This window comes from Acomys minous, assembly GCF_964271855.1.
Source record: "Acomys minous genome assembly, chromosome: 13".
Lineage (NCBI taxonomy): Eukaryota > Metazoa > Chordata > Mammalia > Rodentia > Muridae > Acomys > Acomys minous.
The window spans coordinates 82,961,135-82,980,512 of NC_140495.1; the positions used below are offsets into that span (position 1 = coordinate 82,961,135).

The 19,378-nt window shown below is 35.1% G+C and overlaps 1 protein-coding gene across 13 annotated transcripts in view; it reads right to left on the reverse strand.

The window, feature by feature from the left end:
• TBC1D5 (TBC1 domain family member 5) overlaps positions 1–19,378 on the reverse strand; it is a 450,634-nt gene that overhangs the window by 302,255 nt on the left and 129,001 nt on the right. For 11 of the 13 annotated variants that reach the window (XR_014773989.1, XM_084754681.1, XM_084754670.1 and 8 more), the window contains one exon: positions 11,730–11,861. Coding sequence is in view for 12 of the 13 variants with exons in the window: in XM_084754681.1 (XP_084610807.1) it covers positions 11,730–11,826 (97 nt within the window). In the remaining variant the exon portion in view is untranslated. The remainder of the gene's footprint in view (positions 1–11,729; positions 11,862–19,378) is intronic. The other 2 variants (XM_084754672.1, XM_084754671.1) reach the window with 1 other exon arrangement.

A 19,378-nucleotide genomic window follows, 5' to 3' on the forward strand; every position in this document is an offset into this window, starting at 1 on the left:
ATTGTGTCTTTGTTGGCAAATTAATCATTTCTTTTATCATTTAGGATATAAAGTAAGTGACCTTAAAACACATATTTTCTGTGAAAGCGAAAGGGGGTTGATTTTGTAGAAAAATCTTTAAACCCTAAACATGAGAAACCCATTTTGGAATGTAATCACACATACTATAGGCAATATTTAAATGTTCCCCACATAGGTGTCTTTAAAGCATGTAAAAATGATATTTAAAAAATGAAGTGAGTCATAACAAAGAATTATTCTTTTAGAAAGACACAAAGACAGTTAGTAGGCGGTGGGGCAAAATAAAATAGCCCTGTAACATTTGTATATACAATTTACCAAGAAAAGTTACCAAAGAAAGAAAGCCAAATGTTGGCTCATTCTGGAACTTCTTTGTCATCATTAATGTATTCAGGCTTTCACAATTAAAACTTGTTATACTTTAAAAGGGTTTTCCATGAGAGAAAACTCATATTTAGCTTTTAAACAAAGCTGTCAGCTTACTATGACTAAAATTGATAGATGTCCAGAACATCTATTTTTAAAAAAAAATTTAAAAAACGAAAAAGAAAGAACCCAAAATTATGTTGGTCTTTATTTCAAATTAAATAAAAAGAATATTTTGTTTAACCATGTGTGTTTATTTTTGGTGAAAACAGAAGAAAGAAAAACTTCACCGGGAAAGAGTTGTATGGCAATTTTCTTTCATTACTAATTCTGTTTCTCAAATTGATACAAATGATCTCCTTCTGTTTCTGTCTATCTGCTTGCTTTGTCAGTGCAACTAATTGTTGCGATTTGGGGGGAATCTCTGTATCTAAATAGAAGACTAGCAGTTTGTAACCTGCTTAATTCGCCTTATGTCCTACATGCCCTCAGTATGGTCTTCATTAAAGCCTCAGCTGTTTTGTTTCTACCAGTGGCAGCCCAAACGTAGCCTTATTTTTCTTTGTTAAAAGGCCAGTCTGTGCATAAATACACACCTAATCTATGTATGGCTGTATATGGTGTGTATAGAGTGGAAAATTGTACCAAGCTTGTAAATATTTCATCACTTCCCCTCAAAGTTGGTATATGAACAAATAAGGTTTCTTTTTAAAAAGGTAAATATGTGTTAGCCTTCTGAAAAATTGTGATGTAATATTTCCCCTAAAATTAGATCATTTGAATAAACGAATTCTACAGAGAAGCAACTCAAAACTATTCTTCAAGGGTCTCTCTCTACAGAATCTGATCATCTTTTCTCACGACACTTCCGGTATACTCAAAGTTTAGTACCAATTGCTTCAATAAATTTGATTATAAAAATTGCTTTAATGACAACTATTCTCTTTTGCCTTCAAAAAAAAAGTGGCCAAAATAAACTTTTCACTCTACAACTTGAACAGAAGACTCAAAACTGCACATTTCAATAATTAATCCAAAACCCAAATTTCTGTTTTATTTGGCTCACAAATTCATTGAGTTTTAAATTCAAATTAAAAAGTTTTATGAATGTGAATGCAAAGAATTATGTTATTGTATAGCATCATATATTATTGGACAATATTAACATGTTTATACAGCTCAAATAAATTATTAAATAATTGCAAGTAAATATACAAATTTTGTCAAGTATTTAACTTTAGGAAATCTGTCAAAATACTTGTTTTCAATATGTTACTAAGCTACTTGTGACTTAATTTTAAAATGAAGTTATTTAAATGCTCATTATTAGATATTATGTAAATATTAAAAGATTATGCCTGACAATTACATTAAAATAATTTAACCTAAGTGCTAGTAAGCATCACCTATGCATCAATTTGAATAGTTCTTCAGTTCTGTTTTCAATACTGCTGCAACTAACATATTTGTGTGTATGTGCGTGCGCATGCGCACACACGCATGCATGTATGTATGTATATAGACCCTGTAAAGGAAATCAAGAAATTTATCTACAACAAAATTTGACCTTGGATTGTCATCTGACAAGCATATTAAGATTTCCTCCTTACCAAGACAATTGTAAATGACTGGACTATTTGAAATCAAGAGGGAAAAGAAAATAATAATATGGTTCAGTTAATAAAAAAGATTATACATTTTAATATAAAATTAGAGATTAGACATATAAAAGAATGTTATTTATTAATAGAAATCATTAAAATGTGAAAGAACATTATTATAAGAATTCATAAACTGTTGGATATTAAAAATAGATTTAATAAGCTAAAATTAGCACCTAGTCAAAAGACAGGATTCGGCTATCCATTGATGTGGCCTGTCTCAGAGAAACACTGAGGTGCTTTATAAACAAAATCAGTTTAAACTTACTTGAGAACTGCATAAGCATAAAGTTCTAAAAACATAACTATAAAAAAAATATTGTCATTTTGGGAGGGTGTGGTTGCACAGACCCTTAATCCCAGATTTCAAAAGAGGTAGAGGTAGGTGGAAACCCAGCCTGGTCTACGTAGTGAGTTCCAAGACAGCAGGGTAGAGTCACTCTGTCTAAAACAAAACAAAACAAAACAAAATTGCCATTTCAACACTAGTTTTGAGTGTTGTATATATTTCAAGTGAACTATGTTTATATTAGACTAGCCTAAAGAATATGGAAAAGCTATGATGCCATTTGAGAATGTAAAAAATCAAAGGAAAAGGAATCTTAGAGTTTATTACTTAAGGCTATAGAAAAGTAGAACAAGAAGTACAGAATGGGGGGCTGGAGAGATGGCTCAGTGGTTAAGGGCATTGATTGCTCTTCCAAAGACCACGGTTCAATTCCCAGCACCCACAAGGCAGCTCACAACTGTCTGTAACTCCCAGATCTGACACCCTCACACTAATGCACATAAATTAAAATTAAATTAAATATTTAAAAAAAAGAAGTACAGAATGGAAAAGTCATATAACTACATCCACAGATTCATATTTTAACCTTCTGTCCTTCCATTTCTTTAGTATATTTGCATCAATAGTGATTTGTGCCTGTCATGACTTAATAGTGTGGTTTGAGAGTTGTATTGTACCTTCTTTAGTTTATGACATTGGTAAATGACATATATCCAGCAAAGCAATGTCTTCTGTTCCTTTTATAATCTCTCCATTTTGAAACTTAGTTTTTTCTTACTCTTTTTATTAAAAGATCTTTAGATATGTTGTCTACTAGTAACATTATACAGATTTTATACAAAGATATTTCTCTCACTCCGGATGGTTGTTTATTACTTTGGCAGCTCCATAAAAATATTTTTTCTCTTTCTTAACATTTTTCTTTCATTCTCTTATGAAGAATACTTTTAGATTTTATCTTAAAAAGCTATCACCAAATCCTAGATATCATGATGTCCTTCCTTATTTAAGCTTATTTTGTCTTAGTACTTGCTAGCTCAGACTTTATGTGCACAAATGCAAACAGACAGGTTCCAAGTTTTACATGCACGTGTGTATTGATGTCCAGTTTTTCCAGTTCAGTTTGTTAAAAAAGACTCTGCTTTCTTTGTTGAATGTCCCTCTCACCCTTTTTGAAGTTGGGATGCACCTGTTCTCAGGCTGTCTACTCTAAGGTTAGGCAGCATCAGTTATTTAGGTCTGTTTGCTTTCAGTGATATGTTCACTATTCTGGGTAAATCTTGAATTTTAAGAGAAACCATGTGTGAGTGTTGAAAAGTAATGAGACAAATACATAAGGTCAGACTATGAATTCTTTGTAGGGCAACAAGGGATACACTACAGACTTGGGAACTGCTTCTGAGATGCAGTAGCTCTAACATAAGGTGAATTGATCTTGCCTCTTACGAAAAACTAAAAACAAATGACATTATTTCAAAAAGGGACTAGACAATTTCTCAGAAGATACACTGAACGTTAAGAATAAATACTAGAAGCCAGATACGCTAGCTCATGCCTGTACTCCTGGCATTCAGGAGGCAGAGAAAGGTGGAGATCCACGAGGCTGGTCTACATAGAAAGCCTCAGGCCAGCCAGGGCTGCGTGGTGAGACCCTGTTTCTAAAATAAATAAACAGTACAATGGACCAGCAAAAGGCAGAGAAAACCAATTAATGCCTTAATAAAAAGAATTGTTTCCCTGTTATAAATCTATTAGCTATACGTTTCTAATGTGTAGGAAAAAAGGAAAGGAAGAAAGAAGCAGGATAGTGGAGAGCAGGGAGGAAGTTGATGGAAAAGGAGAAAAGAGGAAAATAGAAGACAGCCCTGAATCTCACTGAAATGAAATGTAATTAATTTTTCACTCTGCATCCTCTCAGCTTCCAACATTTTTCATTAAATATTTAATAACTAATTATATTTTACATATGTTCTACTTTAAATTTATATCTTTATAAACATTTTTATTAGTAATAAGCCCAAAAGGATAGAAGCCTAAAGTAACAGAAATTTAGTAAATTGTCCAACTAGGCCAAAAGATTCTCATTTTAAAATGATAGTATTGAATAATATAAATTGTTTCTATTTGTAAGCTTGATGCTCTTCCAGAGGACCTGAGTTGTTTCTAAGAATCCAAATCAGGTAGCTCACAATGTCCTTTAGTTATAGGACCAAGGAATCTGGTCCTCCATAGATATCCACACACATGTGCATACACTTACATAAAACCACACGTATACATAAACAGAAGCAAATATTCTCTTAAAAGAAAATCACATGCTCTTTCAAGGAACTTTGAGAATTTAAGACTCAACTCTAAAATAAGAAATGCCCAGATAAGTATACATAAAAGCTCTTTTGGGAATTTTTAATTTTTACATTGTAAAAACATATATTTTCCTCCAAATAGGTAACTAATTGGGAGTCATTTTCTTATATTCATAAATTTAGATATTGCTGCAATATTATAATACCCAACACAAAAATTAAACTCTATACTACCAAAGTTGTCTACAAGATATGCTTCCTTTCCTAACAGTTATTAACTATTTTAATAATATTTACAAAAGGTAAGTAGGCCATGTAATAGGAAGCATGAATACCAAAAAAATTTCATTTACGTGTTTGCAAGTTTTCCTTTCTGATTTTCCATGTGTTTTCAACCACTTTATAGCTAGGAGCTCTTTTACAAAAATCAGGCCATTAAAAGTTTTTCTTTAATAGAGGTAAGAATTCATTACTACAATTTTCTATGTGAAATATTCTATTAAATAACAGTGTATGTACTAATTAAATCAAATGTAATAGTGAGAACACATTGACATTGTTAAAGTAAATTAGTCAATTTGTTAATAGTTTCATTTAAAGTGACCCTAATTTTATTAATTGTGATACCATCAAATTAAAATGAAGAGCATTAAACACACTGTTCTAATATGTCCTGGAGGAATAAATTCTCCATTACATCAGCAGAAGGAAAATAATGAATTTATGACCTCCTTGCCCCAAATAAACCTTGCATATGTACAAGTTGACTTGTACAAGTTTGCACATATTTATCCGCACACCCTGGATCAACGGGAAAGGCCTTGCTACGCTGCATACACTCAATATCTTTTAATAATGGTTACATGCTATGAACTGGACCACATGGAAGAATCTTCAGGTATATGTGAAATAGAGCTTTTTGTTTTTATCTGACAGCAAAAATTACTTCACCAATAAATTGTTCAAATTAAGTTGTTAGAATGTTGAGGAAACAAATCCATTCGTTTGAAGGACTGTGACATGAAGACAAACTTAATGACAGTCTAAAGCTATAAAGGTGTCATCATTGAATAAATGTTATCAAGTCAGAAGGACTTATGACCCGAGAACTAGTAGGGTCTATAAACATAACAGTATGTTAGGTGACTATTAAATAACTCTACATTTGTCGGCTATGTTCATGTACTTCTAACCTAGGCCATTCTTCCCCTTTTTGCCACGGCTACACTAAGCCTCCTTTAGTTACTATGGAGAAGTTTCCTCCTTTCCTGGAAAATTACTTTGTATAAACTCTGCTTGGTTTAGAGATGTGCTGCTCCTGGTACAAATACCATCTTTACGTGCCAGCATTCTCTTATCACTAACATCAGCCAAATCTTCACTTTCTCAGAGGCCTTCCTTGACAATTTTTTTTTTTACTGAAATACTACCATTTTATTTCCTAGCACTGTCTTCTCCCCTTTATTTCTGTACTTAATTTGTCAACATTTTATTATCTTTCTAAAAATAAAATGTCAATTCTAGTGGGCAATCAGGAACAATATACATAGCCTATAGTGTTCGGGGTCTCTGGGGCATCCAAACTGAGGTGAGGATTCCCATATTTTCCCTCATCTGGTACTGGGTTTGTATTTGGCAACCTAAGGCTTAAGGGAGGATCATTATCGCAGTGAAATCCTTAATGCAATATAAAAGCTCATAGAATCGCCGCTCTCCATGTCGGCTTTTCTGTCTCTACTTGCCTAACCTTCCTTCCCTTTTATCCTCCTCGTGCCACCCATCTTCTACTACACCCCCCTACTAACATCAAGCCCCACCCTGGCTCTTTCTAGTTTCCGGGGCGCTACAGGTTCTCCAAGTTAGAAACACAAAGTAAAGAAATAACACTTCTGTCCACATGAGTGGAAATGTAAGACTGCTGCCTTTCTGGGTCTGGACTAATTCATTCAGTATGTTTTCAGTGCAGAGATGCACAAGATCAAGCCTGTCAACACTCTAGCATTGACAAAAAGTGAGGAGCCCCCAGCTTAACTAAGGCAGCTTAGAGCGAGGGAAATCAAGTTTCTTTAATGGTGTGTGCTACAATAAATTTATCTGTTTGGCCTAGGAACTGACACTAAGACTGAAATGTACTTTAAAGCTGCAAGCACTAAGCTAGGCAAAATATAAACTGATACTAATCTACTCGTAAACTAAAATAAACTACTTTAAAACTCATAACATACATCCATCCCAAGCACTTGTCAATCTGATCCTCAGAGGCTTCTCTCCTTCTCTCTTCAACTGTCAGATATCCTCTCACCTCATCAACTCTCAGCTCCTCCCCTCTCCAGGAAGTCCCGCCTTCCACTTCCTGTTCTTCTGCACAGCTGATTGGCAAAACAGCGCTTTACTGATAGTTGTTACATCCATTCAAGACATTCCTCCACACATGTGGCTCATCAAGCTCCAGTGGATGGCCTCACATCCACAAGTTTATGAAGAGCACAAATTGGACCCAAAGGGTTATTTCACACGCCCGCACGCGCGTGCGTGCGCGCACACACACACACACGCACACACACACGCACGCACGCACGCACGCACGCACGCACGCACGCACACACACGGTTAGAGCAGGTTGGAGAGATGGAAGAGTAGTGCAGGTACTGAGGGAAGTAAGGGGATGAGGATGATCAAAACATGTATAAAGTTCTCACATAATAAAATATATTTTTGAATGGGAATTTAAAAAAAATAATTTAATATTTGATGTTCTTTTACCAGATGGTAACTTTTCAACAATATTTTTATATAATTAAGCATATATCAGGAATACGGTGTACAGTACTTTCTGTTTGGTAGTAAACACGTGAACCAGGAGTAGCACATGACTTTAATTCCTGCACTCATGAGGAAGTGGCAGGTGGATCTCTTGCGCTGAGTTCAAAGCCATCTACCCTTGCCTACATAGTAAATTCCAGTCCAGACAGGGCTATATAATGAGACCCTATCTCAACAAAACAAAAGAAGATAAACAAAAATGTGTTTCTAGGATACCTATTCACTAATTAAATATTGCTTTAATTTATTAACTATCATATCAGTGTGTCTGAGTACCTAGTAATAAAACAAATAATACATTCAATAAACCATTCAATAAAATATAATGTTGATATGCTTAAGGATACAGATTAATAATATTGTGATTTTGGGGAAAATTGCTCATACTATACTAAAATTTTCACCACATAAATGGTAACTCTAAGAAGTCAATTACTGACAATGTCTCTCCCTTTTAGTTCTGAAACTTAATGAAATAAAGAAAACCAAGTGTATAATAGGAACAATACTTGACTTAAAAGTAATTTGAACGTTGGTTTTGGTTTTCTGAGACAGGGTTTCTCTGTATAGCCTTGGCTGTCCTGAAACTCACTCTGTAGGCCAGTGTTGGAATAAGCCTGATGTTTAAGGTTGCAGTCTTGGTCTGGATAGCCACTCTGAGCTTGGCAGTAGGTGTAAGACTCCCTCTCCCCAGCAGGGCCTCCAGCTCTCTGCCTGACTCCATCTGGAGGGTGTCTTTAGACACAGATGCCCCTAACCACACTTGATATATGGCCTTTGACACAGCTCCCTGCTATCTTTCCCCTCCCTGCACCTATAGGAAAATTAGGTACTGTGCTCCCCTGCATCTGATAGGTGTGTGCTGCCAGATGAGTAACAAGCATCCTAAAAGTGTCTGGTTCCAAGCAATTACGAATGCCTATCCTGGAAGCCCCCCCCACTCCCCAAGGGGTACGTATCTAGCCTTTATTCTTCATGATAAAAGTTGAGCTATCTCCTGAAGTGGTTCCTTGAGTGTTCGATCTCCATCATGCTTAAGGCCTTCCAAGGACCTGTGTCTGGTCTTCTGCCCCTCTTACATAGACGGGCTGGTGGCCAACAGCTCCCCAGGAAGAGGAGACCCACAGCCAGTCTGGCCTTGAACTCAAGAGCTCCACTTTCCTCGGCTTCCTGAGCGCTAGGATTAAAGCTTGCACCACCACAGCCTGGCTCATATTGTATTTTTTAAAGAAGGTTACTTTTAAACATTTCTGAGGATAGAAAGCAGTGAAAGAGATAATGCTTAAAAGAACAGAGATACAGTAAAAAATTATCTACCAAAAATACAAGTGTTGACTAAGAATTTGGGTGATATACTACTAAATACTATTCTCAAAGGATTATTAATTGAGGAAAAGCTTTTTTTCTACCTGAATAAAAGTCTAAGTTGTTATAAACGTGGAGAAACAAGCAGTAATCTTAATGATACTACTTAGTAGTGAAATCCCTCTAAATCTTGAGACTATTAGCCTTGTTCAAAATAATCGTTTTCATTTGAATTATCGTGAAGTCAGATGGCAGAAACAAATCATTATGAAATTTTAAAAAATATTTTTGTGTAATATTTTCAATATAATTATGGCTATCTGGTCAATTATTACTGTTTGAGCAAAGACTCTGGAATTAAGGTGGTAATTTAAGCACATGACCAAACTTAATAAGGGATACGGAATATATATTTTTGTAGTGTTTATTGTTTGAAAAAAAGAGTATAACTAACATGGAAATATGCTCTAAGAGTTTACACATATGTAGGAATAGTTCCTTTTCTGCCTCTCTGAAAAGAAAATGTGTAGCTTTCCTTGTCTAATCCTATTTTCTTGTCTAATTTCAAAAGAAAAAAAAGGAGCCTCTCAAGATCATTTACTAAAGCTGCTTCTTTACAAATGCTAGAACTCAGATGTGATAAACACAAGGCTGTTTTACTGCAGCGGGATTGTTCTTAATTGCAGATGACTCTGGGCAGGAAAACTACTGATCAATCCAAAGCAGAGTTTATCTGTTTAGACAAGGAGTCATTGTGTAGCCACAAATTGTCTACAGTCCATTGTAGAAAAGTTAAAAAAAAAAAAAGCTTCAAAATACTTCAAGAAACCCAAGGTAAGACACAAATGAAAGGTGACAATTCTTCACAATTCTTCAAGTAAATATGGTATCATGAAAATGTAAAATACAATTTGTGTGTGTGTGCAAAATGATGACCTAAAAAGATCAGACAGGCATTTGATGTGAAATGTTTATGTATCCAACACACAAAACACACTATAGTTAGTAACCTTTATAGCTTAGAAAAACCGTTATGGCTTACATATCTTTCTTTCTGTATGTGCCTGCGTGTATGTGTGTTTTGTATATATTTTTAACAGTTGACAGCTGTTTTAGAGCATACAGAGATGCCAAGCTGAATGAGGGTCTTGATTACTTCAAGATTAGCTATCTAAAGTTTCTATTCATTTTAAGTGTTGTTAGTTGGAAGAGTCATTAGTCACTTCCTTGTCTCATAGAACATCAGCATACATTTACATTGTTAATGAACATTTGGGGTAAATGAATTAATGGCACTTTAAAACATCAATTCAGTCCTAATAACTTGGTATGTCACAGAAATGTTAGGCTAGGATATAAATGAAATCCTTTTCAGTAAAGGTAACTACTTATTCCTTTACACAATAAAAGATAAAATTGATTTAAAATGTTTTTAACCAGGTTTTTTAAATGCTCAATATTTAATAAAATAGCCCAAAGAAAAAATATTTACTTAAAAAAGAACAGAAAATGATATCTTGCAAATAAGAATATTATAAGAAATAATCTGAAAAGTATTGTAAAATTGTTTTACATGCTTCTAATACAAACATATATTCATTTTAAGAGCATTTATGGAATTATGAGTAACTTCTTATAGGTATTAAATTTAAGGGACACATCAATAGAAGGGCTTTCAGGCTTTCTAACAATGTATTAAGACAGTCCAACTGAAATAAGCAGAATTAAATTTCATATTATCAAAATCTAAAAAGCAGTCTATTTATTTAGGTCCTTCTATAACAAAAAAAATCAAAAAATAATTTTGAAGAGCAAATAATTTTCAACAAAAATATTAATGGCATTTTAAGGATGAAGAGGCATTAAAGACACACACACACACACACACACACACACACACACACACACACACACCCCACACAAATACAGAGCTTTTGTTCTGCAGAAGTGACTAATTTAAAATTTAGTTCCTTTTTGAATATTGAAATGCCATGGCAGATCTTCATATGAGTATACAGGTAAAATGCACAAATGAATTACTTTAACAAATATGTTTGAAATAGACCTTACAATTTTGATATATTCATTTCATGAACGAAATAATACTATTAGCTTTGAGGGAGGAATGGGAAGATACAAGGGATGGGATAACAATTGAGATGTAATATGAATAAATTAATAAAATATACTTTAAAATACTATTAGGTTCTTGAGCAAGGAACCTTATTAAATTCTTAGTTAACTACTTAAAAATAAGGATAAGGCTTCAAGAGTTTTCACAAACTCATCTTTTAGGATGTCTACCACAAAGTAAATATGGAAAAGGTATATATATAAATATATATTTGTGTGTGTGTGTGTGTGTATGTGTGTGTGTGTGTGTGTGTGTGTGTGTGTTACACATATATATTTAAAACATTTTAAAAGAGTAGAATGGGAACAAAGCATACCCTTCAATAATCCACAACTTAACAATTTCATCGTACATTTCAACAGGAGTGTGATACAAATTTCAAGTATTTGAAAGAAGAAATGAAAGATGTGAAATGCTAGTGAAAGTTCATCCTCTAATTTAGCTCAATTTAATGTGGCGACAGTGGTATAAATTACCTGAAAGCTCTATACCAACAGCTCATGATTCTTCAAAATATGTTTGACAAAGAGAAGTTTGCATTCTAAAAATGACTTTATATAGTAAAGGCATTATCTAGTATATAAATGTTCTTAAAAAAATTACAGTGTGTTAATCTTTGCTTACTGCCTCTTATACCTTCAATAAAAAGGAGACTATTTCTGGTATTCACTAGCATCAAGGGTATTCTACACCTAGCAAAATATTCTTAAAGTTGTTTGATTAGCTTCATGAAAAGACTTATACCCATAGTGTGAACAGACTTACTAAAGTCCCTCTGTTAAGATCCTGGCATATGCAAACAGCATCAGCCGCACAAGACTTACCTCCAGACTTACTTGAATAGCAGAACAAGGGGTCAATGCCTACTTCTTGCTCTTCTGTCTGCAGAGGATGTCTCGTTTCAGACATGGACTGATACATTGCATTAAGTGGAGACAGCCGCCAAAAGTAATTACCTAGATGACAAAAAGAAGATATGAATATAATTCTTGATATGATTGGAAAGGAATACTAGACAGAATTAAACGATTAAGTGAACATTGCAAACATCAACTCTTAATCTCGTCTTTACTGTGGACATTTACAATACATGTTTTCAATGTGATCCACCATGAAAAACATACTGGTTACGAACAACTATTACTAAATTAAATAAATTATTACTAAATGGTCATAGCGCTGTCCTTGTGTCTAAATTGCAATTTCTAATCGATGTTTGGCATACCATTATATACTTCTCACAGTTTATGCAACCAATTCTTTTTGTTTGTTTTTTTAGTTTTTCGAGACAGGGTCTCTCTGTGTAGCCTTGGCTGTCCTGGACTCACTCTGTAGACCAGGCTGGCCTCGAACTCACAGCAATCCACCTGCCTCTGCCTCCCGAGTGCTGGGATTAAAGGCATGTACCACCACACCGGGTTATGCAACCAATTCTTGATTAAACAATTAAGATGTTTCAGTTGTTCAATCCATGGATGGCCTCAATAATCATGTCATATCCATGATTGTTTTCTTTTTAAAAAATTGCTGTAATTGCCCTTACTATATTTAAAAATACAGCAAGAAAATCAAGTTTTTGAGTGTTTTGTGGTTTATATACAATGAAATAATTTTTTTATACTGTAGTTGTTTGATAGTTAGTGAGGTTACTACGTATTTCCTGTATTTCCCTGACAATTTGGCCAATTGGCCACTGAATGAAACATCTAAAGCTATGAATCAAAATAATACTTTCCTTCATTAAACTGGTACTTTATCATGTTAAAAGAAAGTTGATTAACACCCTAATCTACTTTAATACTGTCTATGTCATTAAACTACAAATTACATGTACAAACTATAATCACCATTCCTAAATTTAAAAAAAATCATCAATTTTTATTCAAAATTATGTAAGCAGCAAATTTTCTTCATTTCAAGGGCAGTGGGGTATGGACAATAGTAGTAAACGCCTTTAATCCCAGCACTCAGGAAACAGAGGCAGGTGGATCTCTGAGTTCCAGGCCATCCGAGTCTACAGAGCTAGTTTTACGACAGTCAGGGCTACTTAGAGAGATTCAGGCTTGAAAAAACAAAAACAACAAAAGGCAGTGGGGGCTTAAAAATGAAACACAAAACTGAGTAAAAATAGTGAGAAAGCAAGTGCAATGAACATGATATGTTAAAAAAACAAGAAAACATAGCTAATTTTACAAAATGCAGAGCTTAAATATGGAGCAAGTTTCAGAGACACAACTACACATATCCTTATTAACCTTTCTGCAATTCAAAATATCTCTACAACCTACTTGCTTTAACTCTAAAATCTTCACACTGTAAAACAATCCTGTGACCACTATGATTTTTATCAGAACAATCTAGCTCACTTGTTCACCCACAATCACACTTCAGTGTACACAAGTCCCACGCCCTTGGAATTACGGCTATACCAAAAGCAGTAGCGAGTGAGTGTAAATACTGTAAATATGCTGGTTGGTCTTTGTTAACTAACACAACTAGAGAAAGCTGGGAAGAGGGACACCAATAGAGGAAATGCCTCCAACAGGCTGACATGTTAGCACATCTGAGGGCATTGGCCTTGATTAATGATTGATCTGGAAGGTCTCACATCATTATGGGAGATGCCACCCATGGCAGACGGTCCTAGGTTATAAAAAGAAAGACAGCTGAACAAGCAATAGAGAACAAGCCAGGAATCAGAAGACTCCCATGCTCTCTGCTTTAGTTCCTGATGTCAGTTCCTGTCTGAGCTCCTGCACTGGTCTCCCTTGATGATGGACTCTTCGTAAGTCTTCTGACCCCAGGTTGACTTTGCTGTACTTTATCACAGTGCTGAGAAGCAAACTGGACAGTGAACATGAAACAGGACTCCCTAAAACCAAAAAAGTGTTATCTCATATAGTTAAGATAGTTGTCAGAGCTTACTTATATATTTTCAAATCAATAAGCATATATAGAAGGAATTTTGGAGACTCCAGTAGAGGGTAACAGAATACAGATTATAGTATAGTATAAAAGTGAAATCCAATGAATTAATTCAGTTTAAAAAATAAATGAACAGAAAGTCTTCTACTGTTGACCAAAATATGATGAACAAATTCAAATTTGTAAAGGATTCTGCCAATTGGTAGTATTAGTGACACTTACTACTTAAAAGAATAAATATATGAAGGAGCAGAGTACTACTCTTCACTCTCCTTACAATCTACTTATGTATCTTCTTCATCTTTACTTACATTTTACCAAGAGAAAAATGAATTGAATTTTCTCTGCTACACAGTAAGTTTTAACTAATTAATTAATTTTTGTATGTATGTGTGTTTGTCTGCATGTGTGTCTGGTGCCCACAGAGGCAAGATAAGGGCACTGAATTCCTTGGCAGTGGAGTTATAGAAGTTTGTGAGCCACTGTTTGGGCATTGGTAAGTTAATTACATCTGAAAGAGCAGTCACTGCTTGTATTTCTACAGCCTCACAAAGTAAATATGAAAGCCAGAATTTGAATACATTCTGGTTTTTTCTTCCCCAAAGCTCACACTCTTTTTCCTCTACTACTTGGATCTTTCCAGAGAAAGTCATTGAGACAAACCAACTATAAAACAGTGAGAGGGAGGAGTAAATGAATGACTGTAGCATCCTTCATTCTGGTTCTGTTTTGTCAAGTTATCCAGGGTGGTATCAAATCTTTTCACTTGCACATCTAGGCAAATAATGCAATATTTAAAATAAATACTGCAGCCAGGTGGTGGTGGCGCACGCCTTTAATCCCAGCACTAGGGAGGCAGAGGCAGAGGCAGGAGGATCTCTGTGAGTTCGAGGCCAGCCTGGTCTACAAAGTGAGTCTAGGACAGCCAAGATAACATAGAGAAACGCTGTCTTGAAAAACAAGAAAACCAAATAAATAAATAAATAAATAAATAAATAAATAAATAAAAATACTGCATAAAATATATTGATTAAATAATTTTCAAATTATTACTTAGAATGTGGATATTTTAGAATAAGATTCATATTCTGTTTTATATTCTTAAAATAATAGAAGTAAAATATAAATGTGGTATTCTAAGCTGTTAAATATCATTTAAATATATTAAATTGTGTAACCTGGGCTTTCATAATCCTATTACTTTAACTCCTTTACAGTAAACTCTGATGTTACAAGTTTTAAAAATACAAATGAAGGAATTTGGGGCATCTGAATGTTCTGAAAATAGGTATCAATCCAACTGAGATCAAAGTGTATTTTAGAAAGTAAAGTAGAGCTAGGGTAGAGCTCAGTTGGTAGGGAGCCCAGAGTTCAATCCCCAGCACTAAGTAAATTTAATGTGGTGCTTCATGCCTAAGCAACAGACCCTGTCTCAAAAAACGGGGGGTGCAGGGAAGAGTCAAGTGGGATCCACAATCGTATAGATGTGTTGTCCCGAATACTCAGAAGGGGAAGGCTGGACAAAAGCCTTGACAATACAAAAAGAGACCCTTACACATCTGAAAAGCATAATGATGTTCATACTTCTTTAAGAGGCTAAGGCACTTAAGAACTTTTCATTCCATAGAGAAAGTTTATATTCCAAAAAATTAGCTTCCCCTTGCTTCATATGTCCAGCGCATTTGGGGGGAGGGGCACGGGAGTATGAAGCAAGGAGGAGCAAGCTGCACACATCTACCTGCAACTCAAGGAGGAGAACATAACTGTACATTAGCTCTCCACTAGAACCCGCTCATCATACTCTGAGGGCTGCACTTTCTTTGCATTGAACATGGAGTGTGCATTAAAGGGGCAGTGTAGGCTAGCACTGGCTGTCTGCCAACATTTAATAAAGTGTCTGGCTGTCTGTGCCCTGCCTGCAAATAGACACATGCCTGAGTCTGCTGCACAGGGTGTGCGTTGAAAGAAGGGAAGTCTTCTACGGCGAGTATATCCCAACTGGAAAAGCTGGGGGTCATCTTGTATGCCCAGTTGTCTTATATGCCAAAAGACACAGACCTAACATTTCAAATAGCATCAGATAAGCACACGTTCTAATAAACTAATCTGTGCACACTGGCTGTGAGGTGTTATCTGCTCCAGCTTACATTCATCCTTTCAATGCTTATAAGACTTAGTTAGAAATAGGTTTCCTAATTGTGTCATTCTAAAGACACTTTTTTTTTAAGTTTTATAAGCATTCATTGATTTGAATTCTTGACTGATATCAAATTAAAAAATAACAAAATCAAACACTGAAAAGACAAAGTGGTATTCCTTCACAGGCCAAAAACAACAACAAATGATATTCAACAGACTGCTTTCCAATTTTTTGTTTTTGGTTTTTTTGAGACAGGGTTTCTCTGTTTATCCTTTACTTTCCTGGACTCACTCTGTAGACCAGGCGGGGCTCAAACTCACAGAGATCCACCTGGCTCTGCCTCCCAAGTGCTGGAATTAGAGGCATGTGCCACTGCATCCAACTTGCTTTCAGAATTTTATAAGAAACGAGAACAAAAATAAGTATGTATTATAGGTAGAATGTATTTACTATGATGTGCAAATAAACTAAAATATGACATATTGGTTTAAAAACCCACATTCTTTTACAGAAGCCTTAAAAGCTTTATTTTCATATTTAAAAGGTAGAGCAATTGAATATTACAAGGAATAAAACTCACCTTTTTAAATTTAGAAATGGTAATATATAAAGATAAATTTCTGGTTGAAAACAATGTTCCTTAAATTATCAATTACAAAGAAGACAAGATGAAAAGTATTAAGTTCTATTTAAAAATTCTTTCAATCTTTAATGCAGGACAGCTACATGGACTTTAAATAGGTTATAATTAAGTATTAAAATGTATCATTTTAAGTCTTAATATTTAATATTGTTAAATTGTATATCAGAGTAGTTTTATTATTTATTTACTCCAAACCTTTATAGAATACTTCATTTGGCAATAGGGGGTCTGATTCTCACAAGATAAATGCAGTTACAATGCCAAATAAATTATATATAAAAGCATTTGTCTGAATACATGTCATTCAACATTAAATAGCACCCATTAGTAAAACACCGAGACTCATTTCTATCAACCATAAACTTAAAATATCAACTGTTGTCTAATAAGCAGTTATAGGACTATAATAAATTTCAACATCAAGAACAATGGTCTAAAAAAATTAAAATACATGGAAGCCTTATAATTTTTATATTTTTAGGATAAAATGTTTAAACCAATATGCATAATAAAATATATAGTATGTAAGAGACTCACAGCAAATCTAAAATGCTTATCCTATAAAACAGTAATGTATCTGGCCTTTCATCAAACCTTTAAAATCATAAGAAAGAATTTGGCTATAACTACATAAACTCTGAGCATTTTAAAGCACCAAGTTACATTTTAAAAATGCCATATATCTTCATATGATTCTAGAGTTTGAAACATGAGGGGTTTCTATACTACCCAACTACTGAGTGTCAAAAGAGCAGAACCACTTATATCTTAGTTAGGGTTAGTATTGCTATAATGAAGCACCATGACCATGGTAACTCTTATAAAGGAAAACATTTAATTGGGCCTTGCTTAGAGGTTTAGTCCATTGTCATTATGGCAGGGAGCATGGCAGGGAGCACAGCAGGGAGCACGGCAGGGAGCGCAGCAGCATGCAGGCAGATAAGGTGCTGGAGAAGAGACTGAGATCAGCAGACAGCAGGAAAAGAGGGAAGAGGAGGAGGGAGGGAGGAGAGAGGGAGGAGACTGGGAGATAAGGAGGGAAGGTGGGAGGAGGAACAGGAGGGTGGAAGGGAGGGAGGGAGGGAAGTGGGTTGGCTTGAGCACTTGAAGCCTCAAGGCCTGCCTATCCCCAGTAACATACTACCTCTAAAGAAGGCACACCTCTTAATAGTGCCATTACCTGCTAACAAAGCATCCGGATTTAAGAGCCTATAGGGACCGTTCCTATTCAAACTACCACAACCGGCATCTTACCAAACAGCAACAACAACATAATACACTCAAACACAAAGTATTAAGGGATGGGGAAAACAGTTTTGAGGCTGGATTAAGAAAACAAAAATATTACATGGCCATGAAAAAGAAAAGAACTTGTAACCCTGGAATACATGGAACTATTAGGAAATCCATCAAACTACTACTCTTTTAATTAAAGCACTCAGGAGAAAAAGGCAGGCAGATCTCTGATTGAGGCCAGATGGATCTACATAGTGAGTATCCAGGACAACCAGAGTTATATAGTGAGACTAACTAAAAAAACAAAAACAAAGCAAAATTTCAGCACAATTAACAAAATTCTTTGTGAAAGTTGCCTACAAAAAGCTAATATTTCTTATTATAAACGGTTTTGAAATAAAAAATGAAAACAGCAAGGAGCTGTATTTATGGCCTGTTTGTAGCCATATATACTTTTCTTTGAACTACTACACTTAATTTTTCTAAGAATCTCATAAGCCAGTATAAGGACTCCATTAAGTAAAAGACATGTTTGGGCTGATTTTCTGTTTTTAATACACTCTAATTCTATTTCATACTCATCAATCCTGAAATTATTTTCCATGTGAATCCTGGAACTGCCCCATCCACGTCTTCTCCCTAACCCCCCAGACACAGCCCAGGCCCCAGGCCCAGGCCCACCCTCCTCTGTCCTAGTCCTATCTCCTTCTCTGCCTCCAGCACACGGCACCCTCACAGGCCACATCAAGCTTTTCCACCCAACCAGATGAATCCCAACAATCCAGGTTTAGACTAGGAGGCACATCTTAACCCTAAGCCATTTCAAATGTCTATGCATAAGAACCAAGGAAGAAAAAAAGTGTACGGGGGGGGGGGCGGGGGGGAGAAGGGGAGGAGTGTGAGACACCACTGAAAAACAAACAAACAAACAAACAAACAAATGAAAGAACCGAACATTAAAAGTATAAATGTAGATGAAGGAGAAGAATCCAAAGACAAAGACATAGACAAAAAGAGCATAGAAGAAAAACTTTGTCAAACTAAGGAAAGACACACCTATATAGATTCAAGAAGCACAGAGATAGCATTGATAACAAGTAAAGAAAACAACCACAGCATCTCATAGCTAGAATGCTAAGTATACAAAACAAAGAAAGCACATTAAAAGCTGCAAGAGAAAAAATACAAGGCAAATATGAAGAAAATTTTTCAGAAATGGCTGATTTTTCAATGCAAACTTTAAAGACCAGAGGAGCCTGGAACAATGCATTCCATGCCCTAAGAGACTATTATAGACAGCCTAAAGTAACAAACACAACAAAAGTATCCACCTTAACCGAAGGAAAATGAAAAGCTTCCACAATATAATAGTCTTAAAATATTTATATCCAGCAACCCAAACCTGAAGAAAATACAGGAATATTCTCAGCTGAACAAGAAGAATGAGCACAGCAGAGAGACTTGGGCGGCGAGGAAGGAGCTATAATTACTAAAACGTAAGTTCCACTAAAACACCACAAATCAAAAAC